Source organism: Amphibalanus amphitrite, unplaced genomic scaffold (genome assembly GCF_019059575.1).
Source record: "Amphibalanus amphitrite isolate SeventyFive unplaced genomic scaffold, NRLGWU_Aamphi_draft 001299F_arrow, whole genome shotgun sequence".
Taxonomy (NCBI): Eukaryota; Metazoa; Arthropoda; class Thecostraca; order Balanomorpha; family Balanidae; genus Amphibalanus; species Amphibalanus amphitrite.
Genome location: NW_024882792.1, coordinates 48,236 through 70,003, shown reverse-complemented (window position 1 = coordinate 70,003; position 21,768 = coordinate 48,236). Strand labels below are relative to the sequence as shown.

At 48.3% G+C, this 21,768-nt stretch overlaps 1 protein-coding gene and 1 long non-coding RNA gene across 2 annotated transcripts in view; one reads left to right on the top strand and one right to left on the bottom strand.

Moving 5' to 3' along the window:
- The window catches only part of LOC122371958 (proteoglycan Cow-like), a 66,487-nt gene continuing 44,719 nt past the window's right edge, over positions 1-21,768 (bottom strand). The window contains exons 4-12 of the mRNA XM_043348761.1: positions 19,825-20,082; positions 18,885-19,042; positions 18,394-18,503; positions 5,911-5,998; positions 4,814-4,930; positions 4,208-4,367; positions 2,491-2,585; positions 1,775-1,909; positions 1-1,531 (exon numbers count right to left, since the gene is read on the bottom strand). Of these exons, the coding sequence (XP_043204696.1) occupies positions 1,425-1,531; positions 1,775-1,909; positions 2,491-2,585; positions 4,208-4,367; positions 4,814-4,930; positions 5,911-5,998; positions 18,394-18,503; positions 18,885-19,042; positions 19,825-20,082 (1,228 nt within the window). The 3' untranslated portion in view covers positions 1-1,424. The remainder of the gene's footprint in view (positions 1,532-1,774; positions 1,910-2,490; positions 2,586-4,207; positions 4,368-4,813; positions 4,931-5,910; positions 5,999-18,393; positions 18,504-18,884; positions 19,043-19,824; positions 20,083-21,768) is intronic.
- Positions 14,840-16,343, top strand: LOC122371959. The gene is made up of 2 exons (XR_006254796.1): positions 14,840-14,907; positions 16,124-16,343. It is a non-coding gene; the product is annotated as an uncharacterized LOC122371959 (long non-coding RNA).

Sequence of the window (21,768 nt, the reverse complement as noted above, 5' to 3'; positions counted from 1 at the left end):
GTCAGTTAGTAGTATATTATACAATGGCACGGAATCGAAACGAGTCTACCGACTCGTGGTTAAGTAGAGCGATCTACCAGCCCGCGGATGGCTGGAGCACGACGTTCCGGGGCCGCGCCACGACTCTGCGAAGCGGTAGACACCGAACAGATAACTCTGCGTGTATCTACTGTGTTCTGATTGCTACGTTCTAGAGCATCCAAACGCACATTCGGATTCGCCAATTATTTGACGTTAGCTTACATCAAGTCGCAAATGAGCAGCTTCTGGCTCGGTTTAGCCTTAAACTGAGGACGCAAGCACATTCAGATAGCCTAGAGTTTTGACTGAAAGGCTGTTAGAACTTTAAGGTGAAAGCATATTTCACGTCACTTTAGTAACATATTATCACCGCTTACGGTTTTCAATTGTTGCGCAATTAATACAAAAATCAAACAAAAGCAAAGCATCAAAAAGCGATTTCGCAAAGATTTTTCAGTTTCAAAAACGTACACTGCATTGCTTGCCAACACTACTGGTGCTTTCGGAAACACCTGGTTACGTCATCACAAGCGGTGACGTCACACGCGGCTAAAAGTGACGTCATACGCGCGACACACAGTGACCTCACACATGCGGCCGAAAAGGTGAGAGAGCGTTTGAGACACCTGCAAGACCATTTCGACGCCAAACACCGACGGCGGTCCGTACACTGTGACGTCACAATATGACGTCATAACTGAGGCGAACTAAAAGCACAAATGGACGGTGAAATAATGGAATGTGTAGCACATTGAGTTAAGAAGTGTTCTTGACTGCACGTAATCGCAAGGGTACTACGATACACATCGCGCAAAACATTATGCACAGCAAGTAGTTAGCTGCCGCAAGTTCACCACCGAAGGAATGAAAATAGCAAAAAAGAACCAATTGGAGGGAGGGAGGAAGGTGAAGAAACGGACGAAGAACAGCACAGGCTAGGAAAGAGGGAGAGGTAAAATGGGGAAGCAGTCTAAGGAATGTGACATGCTGTCACAAATGATTTGGAATGTTTAATGAACGCCATCCGACCCTTATAGACGTTACCATCACTCCGTAGAAAGAGAGGACCCTTTGGATCAGCTGCTTATCGTTCTGTTCTCGCTAAAACTCAAACTAAGCCTCCCCAATTATAAGGGAATGCAGAGGGCGGGGTCATGTGACCGCTAACAGAGCCCAATTAGCTGCCGGGAGAGAAGGGCGGCGCATAGCACAGGTGGCGCCACTGGACAAAGATGGCGATTCACGCGTGGCGCCCTCTATACCGGCGATAGCGCCATCTATACCAACGACAGCGCCACCTTTTTCTGGTTACAGCGCCACCTATATCGCCGATAGCGCCACCTGTACCACTGAAAACGCCACGCTAGATGGCGTTGGGCCGGTGTGGGCGTCGTCAGCGCCATCTAGAACTCGAGCAGAGGTCCGCTGCCGCTGCCCTCCACGACGTAATTGTCCTCATCGTCTTCGTCGGCGATGTTGAAATCGGCGTCATAGCGAGAGGTCTCGCCATCTGTCGGAGGAAAAAACGAATTAATGGTGTTCAAGTTGCTGTCAGAGACGGTGTTAGAACAATATCAGCGAAGCAGATGATTGTACGATTTGAAATGTTGTTATATGCTAGTTGATATGACGGATTATATTTATAAACCTATATAGCGGTAGGCAGACTGCAGAAGTCAGGGGACGGATGCTTGTGCTTTTTTCATTCTTGATTTATGAGCAACACTTTACCGACATCTGGGTACGAACGTACCGCATCTGGTGTTGCCGCGCCGCGTGCGGGTTCCCTTCTGTTCAACACCGTATCTGTCCGCACACCAGCACTGCGAGCCGTGGCACTGGGTCGGGCGGAAGAAGCCGTCCTCGTCGCAGGCCGGGGTGTAGGCTCCTGGAGGCAGGTCAGGGCAGGTCAGGTCAGGGTATATTAGATCAGGGTAGGTCAGAGGCAGTCAGCTTAGATAACGTCAGATAAGGTGTTTTTTTTTTTCTTAAATTTATTGCAGCGCAAAACAATTACGCCTGCTTCGTATATGCATAAACAATAACATGACACATCGGCAGAAGTCAGGCCGTGGTAGGCGGACTACCTATTCACGATATTCAGGATTGTTATAATACGTGTTTTACCAAGATGACCACCAACTCAGTAACACAGAGAATGAAACTCTCCATACCAGGGTTGCCAGCTTAGGTTGGGTCACGAATAAACTCGGTCACGTTCAATTACACGTTACGCCCGGGCCGGACCCGAAGGCTGGGTATGGTTCAGACTTCAGACATACAGAAATAAGGACATGTGTAGATTGACAGATATACCGGCAAACAGACATATAGATGTATTGATATTCACCACACTCTAACGTACTGAGTCTGGCCGCTGGCGATCTCTGATTGCCAGACACATATACATATACACAGAGGCAGACTGACATTCAGTCCATTCATTCCATTCAGTCCTCCCTCACGTACCGAGTCTGGCGGCGTTCTCCCGTTGACGGTCGTTACAGGGCGCCGGTACAGCCTGGAAGCACGTACACCACTCTCTGGTCGTGAGGAAGATGTCGCTGTGGGGAGAAAGAGAAATGGTGAGAAAGATGTCAATGTAGGGGAGGAATGTGTGTGAGAGTGAGTGAGTGAGTGAGTGAGTGAGAGAGAGAGAGAGAGAGAGAGAGAGAGAGAGAGAGAGTGAGAGAGAGAGAGAGAGAGAGAGAGAGAGAGAGAGATCAATGTGGTGAGAAGTGTAAGAACGATACCGCTGGAGAAAGAGGATAGAAATGTGCCGAAGATGTTGCTGTGGAGAGAGAGAGAGAGAGAGAGAGAGAGAGAGAGAGAGAGAGAGAGAGAGAGAGAGAAGAGAGAAGAGAGAAGAGAGAAGAGAGAGGAGAGAGAGAGAGAGGAGAGAGAGAGAGAGAGAGAGAGAGAGAGACTAGAGAGAGAGAGAGGTGAGAAAGATGCAAATGTAGAGGATCTGAAAGGCATCACTGCGACTTGAATTGTGTACCTGTGGCAGGCAGTTATTATTTTGCGAGTTATTTGCGACAAAACGAGGGTGGTTCCACCCCCCCCCCCCCCTCCATCCCCACCCCCATATGTAAGAGGGCTAATTTCGATATACTTGGATTTTATTCTCTATGGTAGTTACTAGAAAAACAATGCCGAACTCTTTCGAACGGCCACCCAATAGTGAAACGCATAGCCCAAGCAAATAAGGTTGACTTACAATCAGCCTCTCTGAGGCAGATGGCGCTGCAGTAAGTGAACGGAATCCACTACCGACACACTGTTCACATTCTACCGTAATTCTATCATATTCTGCGGTAACAGAGTGTGTCTATTCTTTCCACACTCCCTCCCTGACCCCATAAGAGCTTTTCATTAACAATCCAATCATTCACCCCTCCTTCCCACTCTTTTTCCTTCCCACTCTCGGCTCTCGCTTAGTCGTTCCTATCAAAACCTCTTGTTTTTCTTCCTTGTTATGAACAGGCTCTTTCGGTCTGTAAAAAACACCACAGAGCTATGGGATGAAAGGATACGGCGTATTCACTATACACGTAGTCACTAGCTGTATACGGTACAACTCAGTGGCATGGAGACCGGTGGGACCAGTATGTCCCGATGGGAGACATCGGCCTGCCGCTCTAACGGTCACTCCCGGACAGGGTGTAGTCCAACGGGGTCTTGTCCTCACCACCAGTTGCCTTGTGGGGGTGACCACCAGCACGAGCCAGCAAGAACCAGAGAGGATGCGGATAAACCAGAGAGGAGGCTCTGAATAAAATAAGGACGAATACCTCTTGTTTTGTTGGGTTAGACCCTTTCGGTCCATTGAGACCATTTCAGGGCCGGAAGGATGATAGGAATTAGGGGGAGACATTGGTCTGGGCAGGCACCTTAGTGAGTCACCGGGGCTGAACCCGTCCCAAAGGACAGGCCACCCAGCTCTAAGGTACTCACTGCGCCCGGCTACGGGGTGCGCTCCCTCGGGAGCAGCGGTGCCGCTCCAAGGGAGCAGCCCGCATGAGATAAAGTCACCCGTCCAGCCCGGAGCAGGGGAAAGATACGTGGAGGAGAAGGACTTGTCTGTCCTGAGGATGGAGAACAGGGAACGGAGGGATGGGTTTGTTCCAAGCAAACGAAAATACCCACCCGTCCATATAACTCATACCTGTCCCCCATTACTGACCTGTTGAGGTCGCAACTGTCCAGGAACGGCTTCAGACAGGGCTCATGTTCGTCCCTCTCCACAGCATACAGCTCTCTCTGCGTCAGCTGACCATCAGAGTCGGTGTCCAAGTACAAGAACATCCACTGAGCCATGGGGCGGCACGCAGAGGGGAAGTGCGCTGTGGACAGAGACACCTGGTGGTGATATCTGGTACTGATAGTTCACCACCGTCTGCAGGTAGCCAGGCAGTCAGATTTACCGAAACATTAGGAAGTTACACCTATCGGTGACGTCTGGAAGTTTCAGTTCAGAAGTATTCAGTTCACGATTAGTCGGCAGAATAAGAAACGTTTTACCAGCACGTAGTGATATCGTCACATTACCAGTCTTGAGTAACGCTCCAAGAATTAATAAATATCTGAAGGTAAACACTAAACAGACACGAGAAGAACAAATATTTCAATATTTTCTTGAAAGTTGAGCTCCTTACCTACACCTGACGAGCATTGAGCGTCTAACTTATGCAGACAGACTAAATAGTAATCTTTGAGTCATTAGTGGAGCGTTACCTACCAAACTGCGACCTCCTCCTAAGTAGGTAGGTACTGTTTTACGACCACTTACTGCTGTAGTACTTGTGGTGCTTGTAGTTGGGTTTGACTCCTCCGTTGGTGGATTTGATGACAACAAACCAGTCGGCCAGGCGGGCGCCCATCGCATCGAGCTCGGATCGGGAACACTCTGCGGAACACAGGAGCACGTCAGTTCGGGAACACTCTGTGGGGCAGAGGCATACATCAGTTAGGGAGCACTGTGGGCGCCTAGGGCATCGAGCTTGGATCACGAACGTCGAACACTGTTGAACACAGGAGCACGTCAGAATGGAACACTGCGGGCGCCCATCGCATCGAGCTCGGTTTGCGAACACTCTGCGGAGCACAGGAGCATGTCAGATTGGGAGCACTGCAGGAAGCACAGGAGCACGCTAGATCTGGTAACACTGCGGAAGCACAGCGGAGGGGAAGGGGCACGAAGATACTTAGAAGCCAGTTTTACAAACATAAAAATAGCCGCCTGACGGATTTTTTCTTTCTTTTTTGCTATAGACCGCATTACCGTTTACGCTCCGTATGTGGAGCGGTCTTTTAAAAAATATTCCGGCAGGCGGCTATTTTTCTGTTGGTAAAACTGGCCTAAGCTCTTGGAATACTGAGAGATTGGCAACAAGTGATAGTGAAAAAATCATGGCATCGGTCCCGTCGGGCTTAGATCGGGAGCGCGCCGCTCAGCAGAGGAGCACTCATGTATGCAGAACACTTATTTAGTCGTGCAACTTTTACTATCTTGTGAAAAAAAAGGTTAAAGTCTGATGCTCATTGGCATTTTAAAATTGTTATGGTCGGCAACAACATTCATTTTTCAAAAATATAAAACGTATTTAATTCATAATATTCCCCACTACTCCCTCTGTTGGTACTTGTTCAATGTTCACCCGGTCACCGCCCTTGGGGTAGCCGATACACCACTACTTACTCTAATATACCCCACTACTTACTCTGTTGGTACTTGTTCACCCGGTCACCGCCCTTGGGGTAGCCCATACACCACTACTTACTCTACTTATACCCCACTACTTACTCTGTTGGTACTTGTTCACCCGGTCACCGCCCTTGGGGTAGCCGATACACCACTACTTACTCTACTCATACCCCACTACTTACTCTGTTGGTACTTGTTCACCCGGTCACCGCCCTTGGTGTAGTACTTGACATTGTTGTAGGACTTGTGCTCCTTCTGGTACTTGTCGTACTGCAAAAAAAAACACCCTCAGAGGTCAAATGTTGAACTAAACACAGGGTTCGGGATATCTGGCAGCGCAGCAGTGAGAATGGGTGTAATTGTTCTGTTTCTGTAACAAGATGATGGTATTTGGGATACGGTACTACAGGCCTACAGATACCCCAGCAAACATGCCCACATGGGTCCCATATGGGGTGAACATGGGCCAGATGGGCCCACATGGGACATGGGCTATAGATGGGCTACCCATATGGGCCCCATATGGGATAAAAATGGGCCAGGTGGGCCAAACGCATGTGGGCTGGAGATGGGCATCCCATGTGGGTCCCATATGGATCACCCATGTGGGCCCCATTTAAGTTACTCCAAGTGCATAAAAGCAAAAAAGGTGGCTGTTGTTCATGTGTATTTTGGACTCCAAGTATATCAAATTCATACATGATGCCATATGGGGTCAATGTAGGCTGGCCCATATGGGTCCCATGTGGGCGCCGCGTGGGTCCCATATGGGGCCTACGTGGGCTGGCCCATGTGGTTCCCACGTGTCACCCACTGGTATTCCCATGTGGGGCTCATATGGAAGAGGTGGGGGGGGGGCATGTGGGCCCCACATGGGAACCATGTGGGCACACTGAAAACTTTTTTACTCTCCCCTGGAGAGTAAATCCGCTGGGAGGGAGTACGAGGCACGCAGACGTTTTTTACCACGTACCGCGGGGTAAACTTTTCTAATTTATTCTCTTCCAGAGGATAAATCCGTTATTTTACTCTTGACTTAAGGGTAACACTTTGGTATTACCCCCCACCACTGAGTAAATATATTCCTTCCCGGGGAGTTTACCCCCCAGGAAAGAGTAAGGTGTCCACAGACGTTTTTTACCACTCTCCAGAGGGTAAAAACTTTGTATTTACTCCTTCCCAGGTGGTAAATCCGTTGTTTTACTCTTGGCTGAAGGGTAACACTTTGATTTTACCAACCACCATGGAGTAAATATACTCATTCCTGGGGAGTTTACCCTCCAGGAAAGAGTAAGACGTCCACAGACGTTTTTTACCACTCTCGAGAGGGTAAAAACTTTGTATTTACTCCTTCCCAGGTGGTAACTTCTTCAATTTACTCTCGTCCCGAGAATAATACGTCCCCTAAAATATCGTCAGTAGGGTAAAATAATTGTACTCCTTGGGTGTTTATCCCGACGAGAATAGTAAAAAATCCAACTGACCCTTCACATCGGAGTAAATTTTACACTCTTGCAAGGAGTCATTGCAAGGGTAATGGTTTACCCTACCATACATGGTAAACTCGTATCGTGTTCTCCGTGGAGGCACCTTATTTGACATGAAAATTTAAAAATTAGGCGGAAAAGTGGATTTTTATCCCCACTAAGTTTCTAAATTATCAATGAAAAATATAAGGTGAGCGCAACATTACACATCAATGACACGGATACCAGACACTAACACCTATTCTCTACGCAGTCCTATAATACAACCAACCAACATTCACTGTCTTCATAAGTATGCTCTGTATTGTCGAAACAACAACGCAAGTACACTGCAACACTAATGTGATACATCACAGCCGATCACTTGAAAGGTGAGACAACTCAGCCTAGCTCAGGCTAGCTCGAAACACTATAAAACTTTAAACGTCAAAAGTACGGTATGCGTCACAACGTTCTCGACGGATAGCTTGATGGAAGGGTAACTTTTTAACGTGACCCTCCTCTAAAGAGTAGCATGCCATCTACTCTGTGATTTACCACCTTACAGAGAGCATATTCTTCTGGATTACCCTTAGTGACATGGTAATGTTTACGCTTTCCTTTAGTGTAAACCCCCCCCCCCCCCCCCAGAGGATGGTAACGGACCCACAGACGCTCTTCAGAAGCTTCGCGAAGCTTCTGTTAACCGGAGCTCATCAACTAAAAAACATGCTTCAAGAGCAACAATACATATTTGGCATTCCGTACAAACAATACGAGGGGTTCACTGCAGCCATGAACATTGTGAGACTCCACTTATTCATACGCGTTCAGCGATGCACACGAGGTAAACAAACATCACGATACAACTTGAATGCAACTTGAATACGAATACTCAAAATGAATGCTTGAATATGAATAAGAATTCAGCTCCCTCAAATTGGATAAGGCACAGCCCACAACATTTGAAGTGAACGGCAGCGTTCCTGGGTGGTCGCCCGTCTACGTGGGATAATAAAACTGCATCACTACAGTATATATCTTTTTCTAAGTCACCAACAAAATGCATCACAACAAAGCTTATGTACAGCCCACCGCTAAAGTAATGTAGGGTTTTACCAAACTCAACGGTTGGCTTTGACTGGCGATTGTTTAATGCGAAGTGATTGAAAAGAAGATGTCAATAGCTAAAGTTGCAGCTGCAAGGGTGACGATACATATAAGCTACATTCAAAGTTTCATTGTAGTCTGGCTAATCGTTCCTAAGCTTCAGAAGCAGAACATACCCATGACCAGTGGCGTAGACAGGGGGGGCCATGGGGGCCATGGCCCCCCCTTTCCGCCCAGCCGCCCAGATGGCGCCCCAATTAGCGCCGACCAGGCTGATGCCGTTTTACAGAGGGAACATGAATTAAAAAGCGATGTGCAGGCAGGGATCGAACTCAGTATCTATTTAGGGGTGCCTGGACACCCCAATGTTCTCCAGGGCACCCCCAAATAGGACCTGAGCCCCCCAATGTTTAAGGGCGCCCCTCCGGAAACCAGAATAGGTATTCCGAACCCCCAGGGTCGATGGCGCCCCTGAAAGCCGCTGGCACCCACCTGAACGGAACAGTCGCCCCATTTACATAAGGTTGATTGCACCCCTCTAAAGTTCACAGCTGCCCCATTCGGCCCCATCCAAGGTCGATGGCACCCCCTGAAACCACTGGCGCCCCTCTAAAGCACCCGCATTCTTCTCAAGATCACAGTCGCCCTGATCAATAGCACCCTCAAGAGAGCCACTAGCGCCCCCCTTGAGACTGAAGTCGTCCCGCTTGAGACTAAAGTCGCCCCATTCAAGCCCAATGACGCCCCTCCAGAGCGTCCGGTGCGCTTCTGAAGATCACAGTCGTCCTCATCCGAGGTCGTCAGTCACAGTCGACTCATCCTCAAAAGTCGCTGGCGCCCATCTAAACGGAGATCACAGCTACCTCATCGTAAGATCGATGGCAACCCTCTGAAACCAATGGCGCCCTTCTAGAGTATCCGGCGCCCCTCTGAAAATCATATTCGCCCCCTCCCCGACAACGCCCCTTGAGACTACAGTCCCCCCACCCAAGTTCAAGGCGCCCCTCTAGAGCGTCCGGCGTCCTGCTGAAGGCAACAGCGGCCCCATCCATGCCCAATGGCGCCCCTCAACGCCCTTCTAAAGATCACAGTCGCCCCATCAATCCAAGGTCGCTGGCGCCCCTCAAGAGCCACTGGCGCCAACCTAAACCGGGACTTCAGTCGCCCCATCCTAAATCAATGGCGCCCCTCTGAAACCACTGGTGCCCCTCTGAAGATAACAGTCGAATCATCCGAGATCATTGGCGCCCCTTCAGAGCGTCCGACGCCTTACTGAAGGCAGCAGTGACTAAGCATTACACCCCTCTAGATCACCCGGTGCCCTTCTGAAGATCACATTCGCCCTATCCGAGTTCGTTGGCGCCCTCTAGTAGTCACTGACGCCCATCTGAATGGAGACTTCAGTGGCCCCGCCCCATTCAAGATCGATAGCGCCCCCCCCCCCGAAACCACTGACGCTAGGTAGGTAATTATTTGACAATGGGGCTGTCTCATCGACACCAAGGACCATTTTCAAGATGCAGCAGCCAGGCGGCGCCGAGCTGGGCTAGGATGTGCCAAGCGTTTCTTATAAGGCAGCCTCGTTAGTGCCACCCCTCGTTGCGATACCGCCCCTCAATGCGACGCCGCCCATTCACCGTATGTACAATGCCACCCCTCAATGCAAATGCTGCCCCCCAGCGTATTGCCGCCCATTATTGTGATGCCGCCCCCGCCTAGCAGTGCGGTGCCGCCCCAGCGTACGCCACACCGACGGAACGATCACTTTTGAAACTTTCAGAGATTGATAAGACTAACAATATGTATAAAATGTTTATGTCGGACTTTTGATATCCATGACCTAAGGTCAGGTCAATTTTGCGACTTCTCCATTAGGTATAAACCAATTGGAGAAAATTGAAATGCGCCTCTTTTGGACGAATGTGGTTCAAAACCCTCTCAAACTCGGTTCATAGGTAAACATAACACACTGAATCGACAAAATGCACCTGTGACCCTTCTGTGTGCACCTGAGGTCATCTCAGGTCATGAACCGTCACCAGCATTTCTTTGGCTATACCTTTTGATAGAGACGTGCTAAAGCGGTGAAAACACGTCAGATGTGTTCAGCTCGACGATACGGATCGGGTGATATGCAACATGACCCTGTCCGTCAAGGTCATGACCTTGACCTGAGGTCAAATTTTCAAAATGACCTTTCAAGGTCGACGTATAGTTCATTCGACGCGTTTCGACGAGAGAAATACGATGCTGGCAAAATAGATGTCGTCACTGTCTGGAGTCAAAGGTTATTGCAGAAAACGATTTTAATAAAAACTGTTATTTTTTAGTTGTTTCCCTCTGGAGGCTAGTGGCAGTCAGTCACTGGAGGCAGTCATGCATGTCCACAAGTAGGGGCTGCACGCACTAGACATCGAATTGTAAAGGTGATGTGTAGAGAAAAAATCCAGAACGTATGTCAGCGTTCGGTCGCCTCTGACTGCAGTCGCTGCTGGTATGACAATGAGTTGGGATCTCATGGTGGATCTCATGGTCTTAAATGTTCAAGTCTTTCCTTGATTCCAATTTAGGCAATAAGCCGCAACGTGTATCCTACATACGTGCGCTCTGAGATTCTAAACACGGCAACCCCGGTCGACCGACCACAGGCTGCAGCCCACAGGTCACTTCGGATCAGTGAGTGAGTCCGTACATATCTTTTTCTTTATTTTTGCAAAGAATAAATATTCTGCCTATACGATCAACGTATAGTTATTTTCCCGTTTCGAATTCGCATGGATGCGTATTTTGAAAATGAAATGTCCGTAGTGTGGGACCGATTCCCTTCTTCCATATCATGATAAAGAGAGTACACGTTCAAGCTTTGTTACAATGAAATACCCGTCACTTTCCCCTTCGTGACGGCACCGCCCGACGACCTAGATATACCAGAAGGTCGGCGGACCGGTCCTTCATTGTGCAACCACCTTGCATATAACGCAGACGCACTGGCGAACCCCAACCAGTCTACCAGTCGACCACAGTTGCAATACAAGTCTCGGCCCGCTCAGTCGTCTCTCCTTCCGCGCCTCCGCGACAATGGTGGCAGCGGCGGTCGAGGGGACTTGTGCCCCTCACCACGGACCCCAGCCTCTACATCTGCACTGACATCGCAGACTGGTTAGTCCGTGCTCCGTGACAGTGTATCGCCCCTACGTCGCGTCATCGACTAGGGAGCTGACCATCCTGGACTCGTCATCGTCCAGCAGCACCGTCTCCAGTGAGTAGCTCTGCCCAGCAAGACTATCTGCCCTGCGGCAAGGTCATCAGCTTCCCTGGACTACTACGGAGCCCGCCGACAGCGCACGGCTCATCAGCCCGCGCCGTCCCACTCAGCATCATCGAGTGATGGACACCACCTCGCTGAAGGACTCAAGCTCGGAGGAGAGAAGATAAAACAAAAACTTCAACGCTAAATTCAAGACAAATTGGCACCGAAATCAAGAAAGTTCACCCATTATGAACTTTTGCTGTATTTTCGTCAAAAAGTGACAATGAAATTGTGCTGTGAAATTTGTTTTAACTTCGATGTGTTTCAAAAAGCGTACTGTTTCATTATCCGTTTTCGTCAGTGTTCTGTCGTTTGTTGCACTTCATTGTGGTTGCTCACCCCAAAATTCACGGAGAAATTGCAAGTGCGTTTAATTTTTGCCTGCACTTTGCCGTGTCATTTTGACACTAGTAAACGTAGAAAGAGCATACTCTGAACGGTATGAACATTCAAATACGTTAATCGTCGTCAATTCACTGAATTTATATTGTGTTGATATTCGGCCAGAGATGCCGAGGGCCATGGAGATGCCCAGGGACGGTCCCCGCCAAGAGTGCGGAGGGATCGCCCGGTAGTAGGTGTAATTGTCACGAAACTTACTTATCTGTTCATACCATTTTGTGATACGCTCATATGGAAATTTCTTTCTCCGTCAGCTAAACGTTTCCTCTCTTTGTTATGATCGCTTGGGTTCCCTACGCTTCCCTGGGGGAGGGAAGATAATGTGGGACCGATTCCCTTCTTCCATATCATGATAAAGAGAGTACACGTTCAAGCTTTGTTACAATGAAATACCCGTCACTTTCCCCTTCGTGACGGCACCGCCCGACGACCTAGATATACCAGAAGGTCGGCGGACCGGTCCTTCATTGTGCAACCACCTTGCATATAACGCAGACGCACTGGCGAACCCCAACCAGTCTACCAGTCGACCACAGTTGCAATACAAGTCTCGGCCCGCTCAGTCGTCTCTCCTTCCGCGCCTCCGCGACAGTAGTCTGAGCTCGTTTCCTATATCATGATAAAAATTCATCTAGATCAAGGTTTTTTATTTAAAAAAAAAAACACCAGGCTGCAAATTGCATTAATTGGATTTTATGAAAATCAGCGAAAGCTGGTTCTTATGTATTTTGCAACACCTATAGTAAATCATGCATGAACATGACGTTACATTTTAGACTGACACCTCTGTCACTAGCTGACAATGGCGCCCCTCTCAAGGGAAAAAGTCGCCCCCTCGAGCACCATGGCCCCCCCTTTCGCTGATCTCTGGCTACGCCACTGCCCATGACTGAAACCCCACATTACTTCTGCTGTGGACTGTACCTACTTACAACACTCTGCCACGTGGCCGTGCGCGGGATCTGTAAGCCAGATCAAACTAGCACCACTCAACAGCACGTAATGCTCCATCACATCGGTACTTACAATAAAATGTCCGCAGAGGCTCTATAGGCGATGAACAGCACACAAGCACAATCACCAACGGCCATCTCGCGCCACACCGACACTGCGCACACCCTCTCTCGGAGACCAACGGCGGAAAAGTGACAGATGCGCGCGGCCTTCAACCTTCAAACGGCCGATCTCGTCTTTGATTGGCTGATTGATACTCTTTCAAATATTATATTCACGAGGGTAAACAAGATCCACGCATGGAACGACCACCTGCACACGAGTCACAATACCTAGGAGGAAAGAGTTTTCGTCCTGTTCAGGATTGCGAGAGTAATATTGATATTTACATGGTAATAATACTCTTTGCTGGCGAATAACTTCAATTTACCCACGAACCGTTACCATGCACATAATGGTAGCAGCGAGGTACCCTTTAAATATACTCTTGTCTTGCGGGTTCGGTAAAAATAATCCTCCAGGAGGTGGTAAAAAAGTTTTGAGTGCATGTTTGCTGGGATATGAACATTTCCTTTACCACAAAATTTTGGTAACTGGCCCGACACCTATCTGGGCTGGATGCGGGCAGCATGTGGGCAGACTGGGCACCAACAAGCTGGGCACACCCATCCGAGGCCCACATGGGGCCCAAATGGGCAAACTTTACTACAAAACTTTGTTAACTGACCCGACACCTATCTGGGCTGGATGCGGGCAGCATGTGGGCAGACTGGGCACCAGCAAGCTGGGCACACCCTTCCGGGGCCCACATGGGGCCCAAATGGGCAAACGCCCAGCCAGCATGCCCATGTGGGCCCCACATGGGCAGTTGATGGGCATGGTGGGCTAGGTGGGCCATGGGCTAGAGATGGGCAAATATGTGGGCTGCATGTGGGCCCCACATGGGCTGCCCACATTTTTTGGCAGGCATAATGATTGATAATGAGATTGCTTGCACCATGTACGAGGGCATATCCAGGAATTTTGGTGAACACAGGCATTCACGCGGTGTTCCTGTATGGTGGGCTTAACATGGGCACTGCGTGGGCAGCCCATGTAGTGGGGTGTAGGTGGGCTGGATGTGGGCAGCCCATTATTTATTTTTTCACTGTCCAATGTGTATGATATTACAAGAAAAAAGAACTCGCCGTTTAGTCTCATGCCTCCAAAATACACTTCGACGTCGTGAGGAAGTCGCATAGTTGATGTTTGTGAGACCAGCTACGGCTGATGTTGGATAGTCAATGTTGTGATTGTGTCGTATGATTATGTCGCCTGAGCCGGCCAATGCGCGGGCGACCCGCCGGCGGAGCTCGGCCCACCGGACGGGGCCTGGGGCCGCCTCTGCACCGCCCGGGGCGGTGACCGGCCGACCGGCCGGTCGGCTGTCGGGGCTGCGGCGTCTGGGCGGGCCAGTTGGCGTTCAGACTCTGAGTGGTGTGCGTGTCCAATAAAGCCTTATTAAGCCACGGGAAGGTCGGCCTTGGGAAGACCAAGCTGTTCCGGGTGATCTTCTGTGAGTACCTTACAGTTTGGTGGTCACATGGGAATGGGTCATTCAAATAAGTAATTTGTCAATTAGAAAAGCATAATAAAGGTTCCATGCGTGACATCAGTCACAAATGGTTTGACACCAGCGTTGATGTTCGATTTAATGAGTAAACATCGCGCTCCTCGTTCCGCACCGTCTGTATCAAAACTAGCCAAAGTCGGTCTCTGGTCCTCCGTTTGAAGTGGCTGCGAAAATTACGGGAAACATTTAATGTTTGTTTCGAATATTAGTTAAAGGGACAATGTCATGTTGAAATTTGATATTTCGTAGCCCCCACCTTTCTGTTCAAGGAGCTGAAGACCGATTCTCGAAGTTCGACACCGTTCTCCCGCTATCGCCCCTCAATGTACGAAATGTGTGCACGCTTTGAATCGCGCATCAATATCCTCAATGTTTCAATGTGTGCGCCGTTTCGAATTGGCCTCCAATAACAAAACTTTCCTGGATCTTTTCTTTAAACTTTATAAAGTCAACACGTTTTTCCCACATTATCCTCAACGTTCACTTCCATTAAATACTCGTAGGTATTTCCCAGGACTTTTCACTTCGCAAAAAAGTTAACAAGTTGATAGTGACGGTTCGTTCAAAAAGCTCTTGCAAAATGTTTCCCCGATTTTGGTCCTCAAACTATCCATTTTTGATTCATGGAAATTCAGCAACGGTAGTAAAATAAGGAGGCTCCCTGGCTTCCAATTTTTTATAATGACTGTCCATTTAAATGGACAGTATCACCATTTTGATGAGATTTGACATTGCATAGGCCCCACCTTTCTGGTCCGGGAACTGAAGACCGATCCTCGAAGCTCCACACCGTTATCCCGCTATCGCCGCTCAAAGTACGAAAGGTGTACCACACTTTGAATCGTGCTTCACTATCTTCACTGTTTAAATGTTTGCGCCGTTTTGAATTGACCGCCAGTAATAAAACTTTTACCCTGGTCATTTCATCAAATTTTATAAAGCCAAAACGTTTTTCGCACTTATTCATCACCGTTAAATTCATTAAATAGTCGTAGGCAATTTCCGCTGTTTCCTTCGGATTCTAGCGGCTCAACAAAGGAATTCCTCCAGCTTGAATCACAATCTCCCTCCAATGTATGACGTTTATCACGTGATTGTCACGTGATATTTTCTCCCATTGTCAATTGTCACGTCCAATTGTCACTCCCTCCAATTGTCACGTTATATTTTTTTAGGGAATATCTAAGGCTACCTCTCGCTAAGGAAAACTCAATCAGAAGAACGACCGCGTAAGCGTAGCGTCAATAATGTATTATCTGCGCCAGTTTTGTAGTAATTTTGCATGCTTCCAAACTGGCGGCCATGCTTGTATAGTGGTGGTTCGCTCATGAAAATGAATCATGAAAATGAAATGTGGTTGCAATATTTTTCACCGAGTTCGGTCCTCAAACTATGTTTTTCTGATTCAGAAAAATAAGAAATGCTAGTAAAAAAAATCAGCTCCATACATGGATTTTTTTTCGATGATACTGTCCCTTTAACGCTTATCAGATAATGTGCTTACATTGTGGCTTTCTTAGCGTGCCCTATTTATTTCACAGACGCTGTCAACCTGAACCCGACGGTGACCTGCCAAGAAAAGGATCTCGAAAAGGCCGTCGGCAAGTGGCTGACAAACTGCCGCGACCGTGACGGCCAGCGATCAGACCGGGGGCGAGGCCGTCCGCCCGCCCAGTGACTTGTGTCTCGATGAGCGCAGAAAGAAATACAGGACTGTGCCTGATGTATGTTGTTTTTATGGGAATAAAGTGCTGGAAGGAAGCATATTTCGTCTCGCATGACATCGCACATTGACGGACAGTGCGAGAGCACCGCTGAACGTCAGGCTGGGAGGGGCACTTTCAAATGGGAGCGTAACGTGGATTGGGTTTACATAGATTCAGGTGGGTGGCGTATATGGGGCCGGGTGGGGCAGGCATTGTAGGACAGGGCGGGTGCTGAGTGGCGAGTGGGTCCCATGTGGGGCCAGTGTGGGGTAGCCCATGCGGGTGGCGAATGGGTCCCATGTGGGTGGCAAATGGGTCCCATGTGGGTGGCAAATGGGTCCCATGTGGACTCCCAGGTGGGTGGCAAATGGGTCCCATATGGGGTCAGTGTGGGCTGGCCCATATGGGTCCCATGTGGGCGCCGCATGGGTCCCATATGGGGCCTACGTGGGCTGGCCCATATGGGTCCCACGTGTCACCCACTGCCATTCCCATGTGGGGCCCACATGAGTGGCCCACGCGGGACCCATATGTAAGAGGTGGGGGGCCCATGTGGGCCCCATATGGGAACCATGTGGGCATGTTTGCTGGGACATAGAGAAACGCTCATCTCTTAGTATTTGCCAACTGATAAAGCGAAGAGCTAAAACCGGCAATAAAGTTTGTAGAGCCTATAGTCTTATTGAACTTAATACCATTTAATTGATTATATATTGTCAAACAATTTAGTGTAGGATTTCTAAAAAAATAGGCATCCTGATTTAAAACTTGTGAGAAGCCGAAGTTAGTTTAGTGAATTGCTATTTATTTTAGAACCAGACTGAAAGGAAAACATATGTTGTTAACCCGCGCCCCAGTGGCGGTCTCAGCCAACTTCGCCCTAGTGGGGGGGGGGGGGCATATGTTACCACCCACCCCTAACTCAAAAACTAAGAGGGCTAGAAAGACTCGGTAAAAAGCAATCGATAGCTCTCAATGCGTATTCAGTCATTTTTCATCTTAGAGCAATATTGGGGTCACTGGAGGTCATCAAGGGTCAAAATTTGCCAAATGTCATTATATTTTTCCGAAAACATGCATTCTCAGGAACTATGATAGTTAGAAAAACGCATTAAAAAGCAATCGATAGCTCTTGAACTCTTCTTTCGATAAGGTCATCATCATTGACCTCAGGTCAACGGTTTAGCCTCCAGAGGGCAAAAACTCCCAAAATAGCTGTTTTTACGAAAAGTGTTTTTCGACAATAACTTTTGACTAAAAAACGCCACGACATTTTTATTGCCAGAATCGTGTTCCTCTCGCCAAGACGCATCGAATGAACTATAATTTGACCTTGCAAGGTCAACTTGAAAATTTGACCTCAGGTCAAGGTCATGACCTGACCGGAAAAGGTCATGTTACATATCAGTCGATGCGTCTCGGCAAGACAAACACAATGAGACCATCCCCAGCGTTCTATCTCTTTCCAATCGAGAGTTATTGGCAAAAATCAGTTTGTAGCCTCAAATGACCTCGGATGAACTTTCTAGAGGCTATCAGCAAAAACGACACCTTGGTCGTCACGGGTGGTCCAAATCATTGTGATTCTGAAATATTTGGACTGTTCCTATGCGTACACACGGATCTAGAGACATTTTCATTTTTCTCCATTGACTTAAAATGGTAAGGTCACGCCACTGACCTGACCTTAGGTCACGGATATAAAAAATCCGAGATATACAAATTGTAGGCGCCCATTACATCATGCAATCCACCAAGTTTTAAACCTTTCTGACAAACACTGCAGGCTGGACATGACTGCAAACTTTTTTAGGCTTGGTCAGTTAACTTGACCTGGTGACCTGACCTGACATGACCTGGGGTCAAAAATTTCACACATTGTCCAAAATTGATGTGCGAAAATCTATCCCAAGCGGCGCGGCGCTACGCGCCGCGGTTTTTTATTCACACGCGAAAAACGCGACAGGGTGGTAACATATGCCCCCCCCCCCACTGGGGCGAAGGTTAAAAAGAAACGTTACCTTTGTTCACAGCCTAACATCACTACACCCATTGCATTGCAGTCCTGGACAAACCATAAACCATACAAATCCACTACTCCCTACCTTGCTCCGCAGCCTAGCCTTTGACGATTTCTTCGAAGAGCCATATTTCTGCTTGGACTGGGAGGCCGTCTCGAACAGTTTCTGCTTTCGCCGCTGGTTGGACGTCGTCTCTGTAGGAAATGAGAGGTTAACGTGAAGGTCAATGTCTTCGTATGGGTTGATCAAGACATGCAGAGCTGGCGAAGAAGGTATCTTCAAAAATTCACATTGAAGAACAAAAATTTAAAACAGGAATAATAAAGTTATTTCGCTTCTTGCATCGCATCTCGAATACGGGATAGCTTCTTCCATTGCTGCCTTTGTCGGGGTCGAGTGAGTTGGTAGTTGGTACCCATCTTTGCAAGGACATAATCTCTTGAGGAGGCTGCTTTTCTTTAGAGAGAGAGAGATTCTTTACAAGGACAGAATCTCTCTCTCTCTCTCTCTCTCTCTCTCTCTCTCTCTCTCTCTCTCTCTCTCTCTCTCTCTCGCTCTCAGCCTCTATCCCATACCTTTGCAGGGACAGAAGCCCTTGCAGTTGGCGGTAACCAGCGTGTCGTGGATGCAGTTGTGCTGCTCCAGACGGCACAGGGAGCTGTAGGTACGGTTGTCCGTACCACAGATGTAGGCGGAGACGCTGGGGTGGGTGTACGGACACTCGTGGCACTCCCTGTGGGGAGTGGAGACACTCAGTGAGTGATACTCTGGTAAGTACTCATGTGAGTTAGAGACACTCGCTACACTTCTTGCGGAAGATTGTACACACAGGTGTGTACATCCCGAGGCTTTAACTCGAGGCTATAACTCGATCACCGTTACTCTGACGGACCTGAAATCCTCAGAATCGGCTTCTGCACACAGGAGTACCCTAAATACCAATTTTCAAGAAAATCCAAGAAGGATGGGTGTTATGCACCTGTTGAATCGTCCTGGAATGCCCCACCTGGAACCGAGTAAAGGCCTGGCCATACTATGCGTTTTCTGCGTGCGTTTTTTTTTCGGGTTTGCGTGTTTTGCGTAATATCGTTCTAGAAAAAGGATTAAAAATAAAACTTTTTTATTAGTTGTATACACACGTTCATATAACTCTAATATTAACTAAAATTACATGTAAAAAAAAAACAGCACAAAAACGCAATATCATTTTTCTAGAACGATATTACACAAAACACGCAAAACTGCAAAAAACTCACCCAGAAAAAAGCATAGTGTAACCAGACCTTAATATAACTAAGATAACACTGGTATAAAAGAAAAGAAAGGACGTGCGGCTTTCTTCGGCAAAGGTAACCAACGACAGGTGATGATTTTGTCAGACAATATAGGATAATTTGTTATGAGTGATTGATTTCATAAAGTGGGCCATGTAGAGGATAAGGATGCACTGAGAATGTAACTCAATTTTACTCCTTATCAAGCTAGCACTATCTATGTTATCACTTTTTCACTTACTTCTCCTTCTTCTCCTCTTCGTTCATCCTCCGATCCGCCTCTTCATCATCATCTTCCTCCTCATCCCCCTCCATTTCCTCCTCATCCTCATCATCATAGTCATACTCATCATACTCCTCTCCATCATCCTCTTCATCGAGGTTGATTTCATCCTCTTCGTCCTCGTCTTCGTCAATGAGGGTATCCTCCTCATCCGACCAGGGTTCGGACTTGATGAGGTTCTCGTCCTCAGCCAGCTGTCGGCTGATGATGCGGTCTCTGAGAAAGAAGGGGAGAGATGTTAGAGAGGGGAGGGTGAGGGATAACAGTGTGGAGATGTGCGAAAACAGGGAGTGAAGAAATCCGCGAGGGAGTTTATAAGCTTACAAAACGAGTAGGTACAATTACAATTGCAGTTGACTGCAGAATGTTTTAAATCCAAGACAATCAGAAATGTCTAGAATGGTAACTAGGCTGCGCTGTATCACACAGGATGTGTATTGTGTACCATCACTGTGACCATACGCTCACCAAAGTCACTGTTATTTGCATGAAAAGCAATCAAACCTAGCGACTCAGCGTTCCAGTCAAGTGATAGCTTGTGAGAAGTAACACGTCCTTGAGCAATCCATTGTATGCACTGCTATCATCATATGAAACATAGCTTATTCCACCTCTACCACATACAGCTGGTAGTATCCTCCATTGTTTTGCTTCAACTATCCCCCCGATAGCAATCCCAGCTCCAACTGAGCTCTGTCGCAGAACCACCCCACCACACAGAGTGCCTCAGAGAGCTGTAAGCCAGCACAGAGTGAGCTCAGGGAGGCTCAGGAGCTGACCTTGGCGTGATTTACAGATCGGGGAGGGAGGATGTTGATGAGGATATCTGATGTTCAGCATGAACCGCCCGAGGGAAAACTGCATCAGTGGAGAGAGAGAGGACAGAGAGCGGAGAGAGAGAGAGAGAGAGAGAGAGAGAGAGAGAGAGAGAGAAAGAAGAGGGAGAAAGAGAGAGAGAAAGAGAGAGAGAGAGAGAGAGAGGGAGATGAAGAAAGTGAGAAAGAGAAGAGCGAGAAGAAAGCCTAAGTAAGAGATCGAGTACAGTCGTGTACAGGTTGATGGTCCCCTACTCTTTATCCACCGGGTTCCTATGGCTCAGCATTGGCAGCAGCCGCCTGGTACCGGTAGGCTGTACCGCATGACCCGAAAGTTATGCGGCACAGTCTACCCACGCCGTTTGACATCGGCTCGGGTCGCCGGGTGGAGCGCTTTGTAGACCAGCTGTCACGTCAGACCAGCGCGGGGGGAGGGGCTCGTCTCGGTGGTTGGCGTGGGCTGGGGAGTGGTGTGGGGCGTGTTGGTGGACCATGGGGGCTGGGCGGGTTGTGTGGTCACTTGCTGCATTGCACATTTTGCGTCGCTTAACAATTGCATTCCTGTTTTTGCTAAGCACAATGCACGGAAGACCCAGCGAATATAATTGACTTGTGCATTGTGCAAAACGTGATTTGGCACGGTATCGAGGCAACCATAGGTCTTGTGCCACATACCTATATGCATGGTATTTAGGCAATACGCTTATGAAAATAGTAGATTGATCCTGGATGTCAATTCGTATGCTAAATGTCGACATGTAATAAATGAACGAATGAATGAATCAATCAATCAAACGACAATCGACATGTAGATATAAAACCGTATAAATGGCTCGCAACCACTAAAATCAAACCAGATCCTAACTCGGAAAAGTAGCCGGAGCCCCGATGAGGCTCGAACCGCGGACTCCACGTTGAAAGTTTTGCCAATGATCCATCATCATTCCACCAAGCTAGAGCGACCGGCACCCGAAACCACAAAACCATTCATTGACTTTGCTGCCGACCTCCCGGCCCCGCCGCCCGCCCGGCCAGACTTTGCCCCGGCCGTGGCCACCATCCGGTGTAGCTCAGCGTAGGAGCGCTA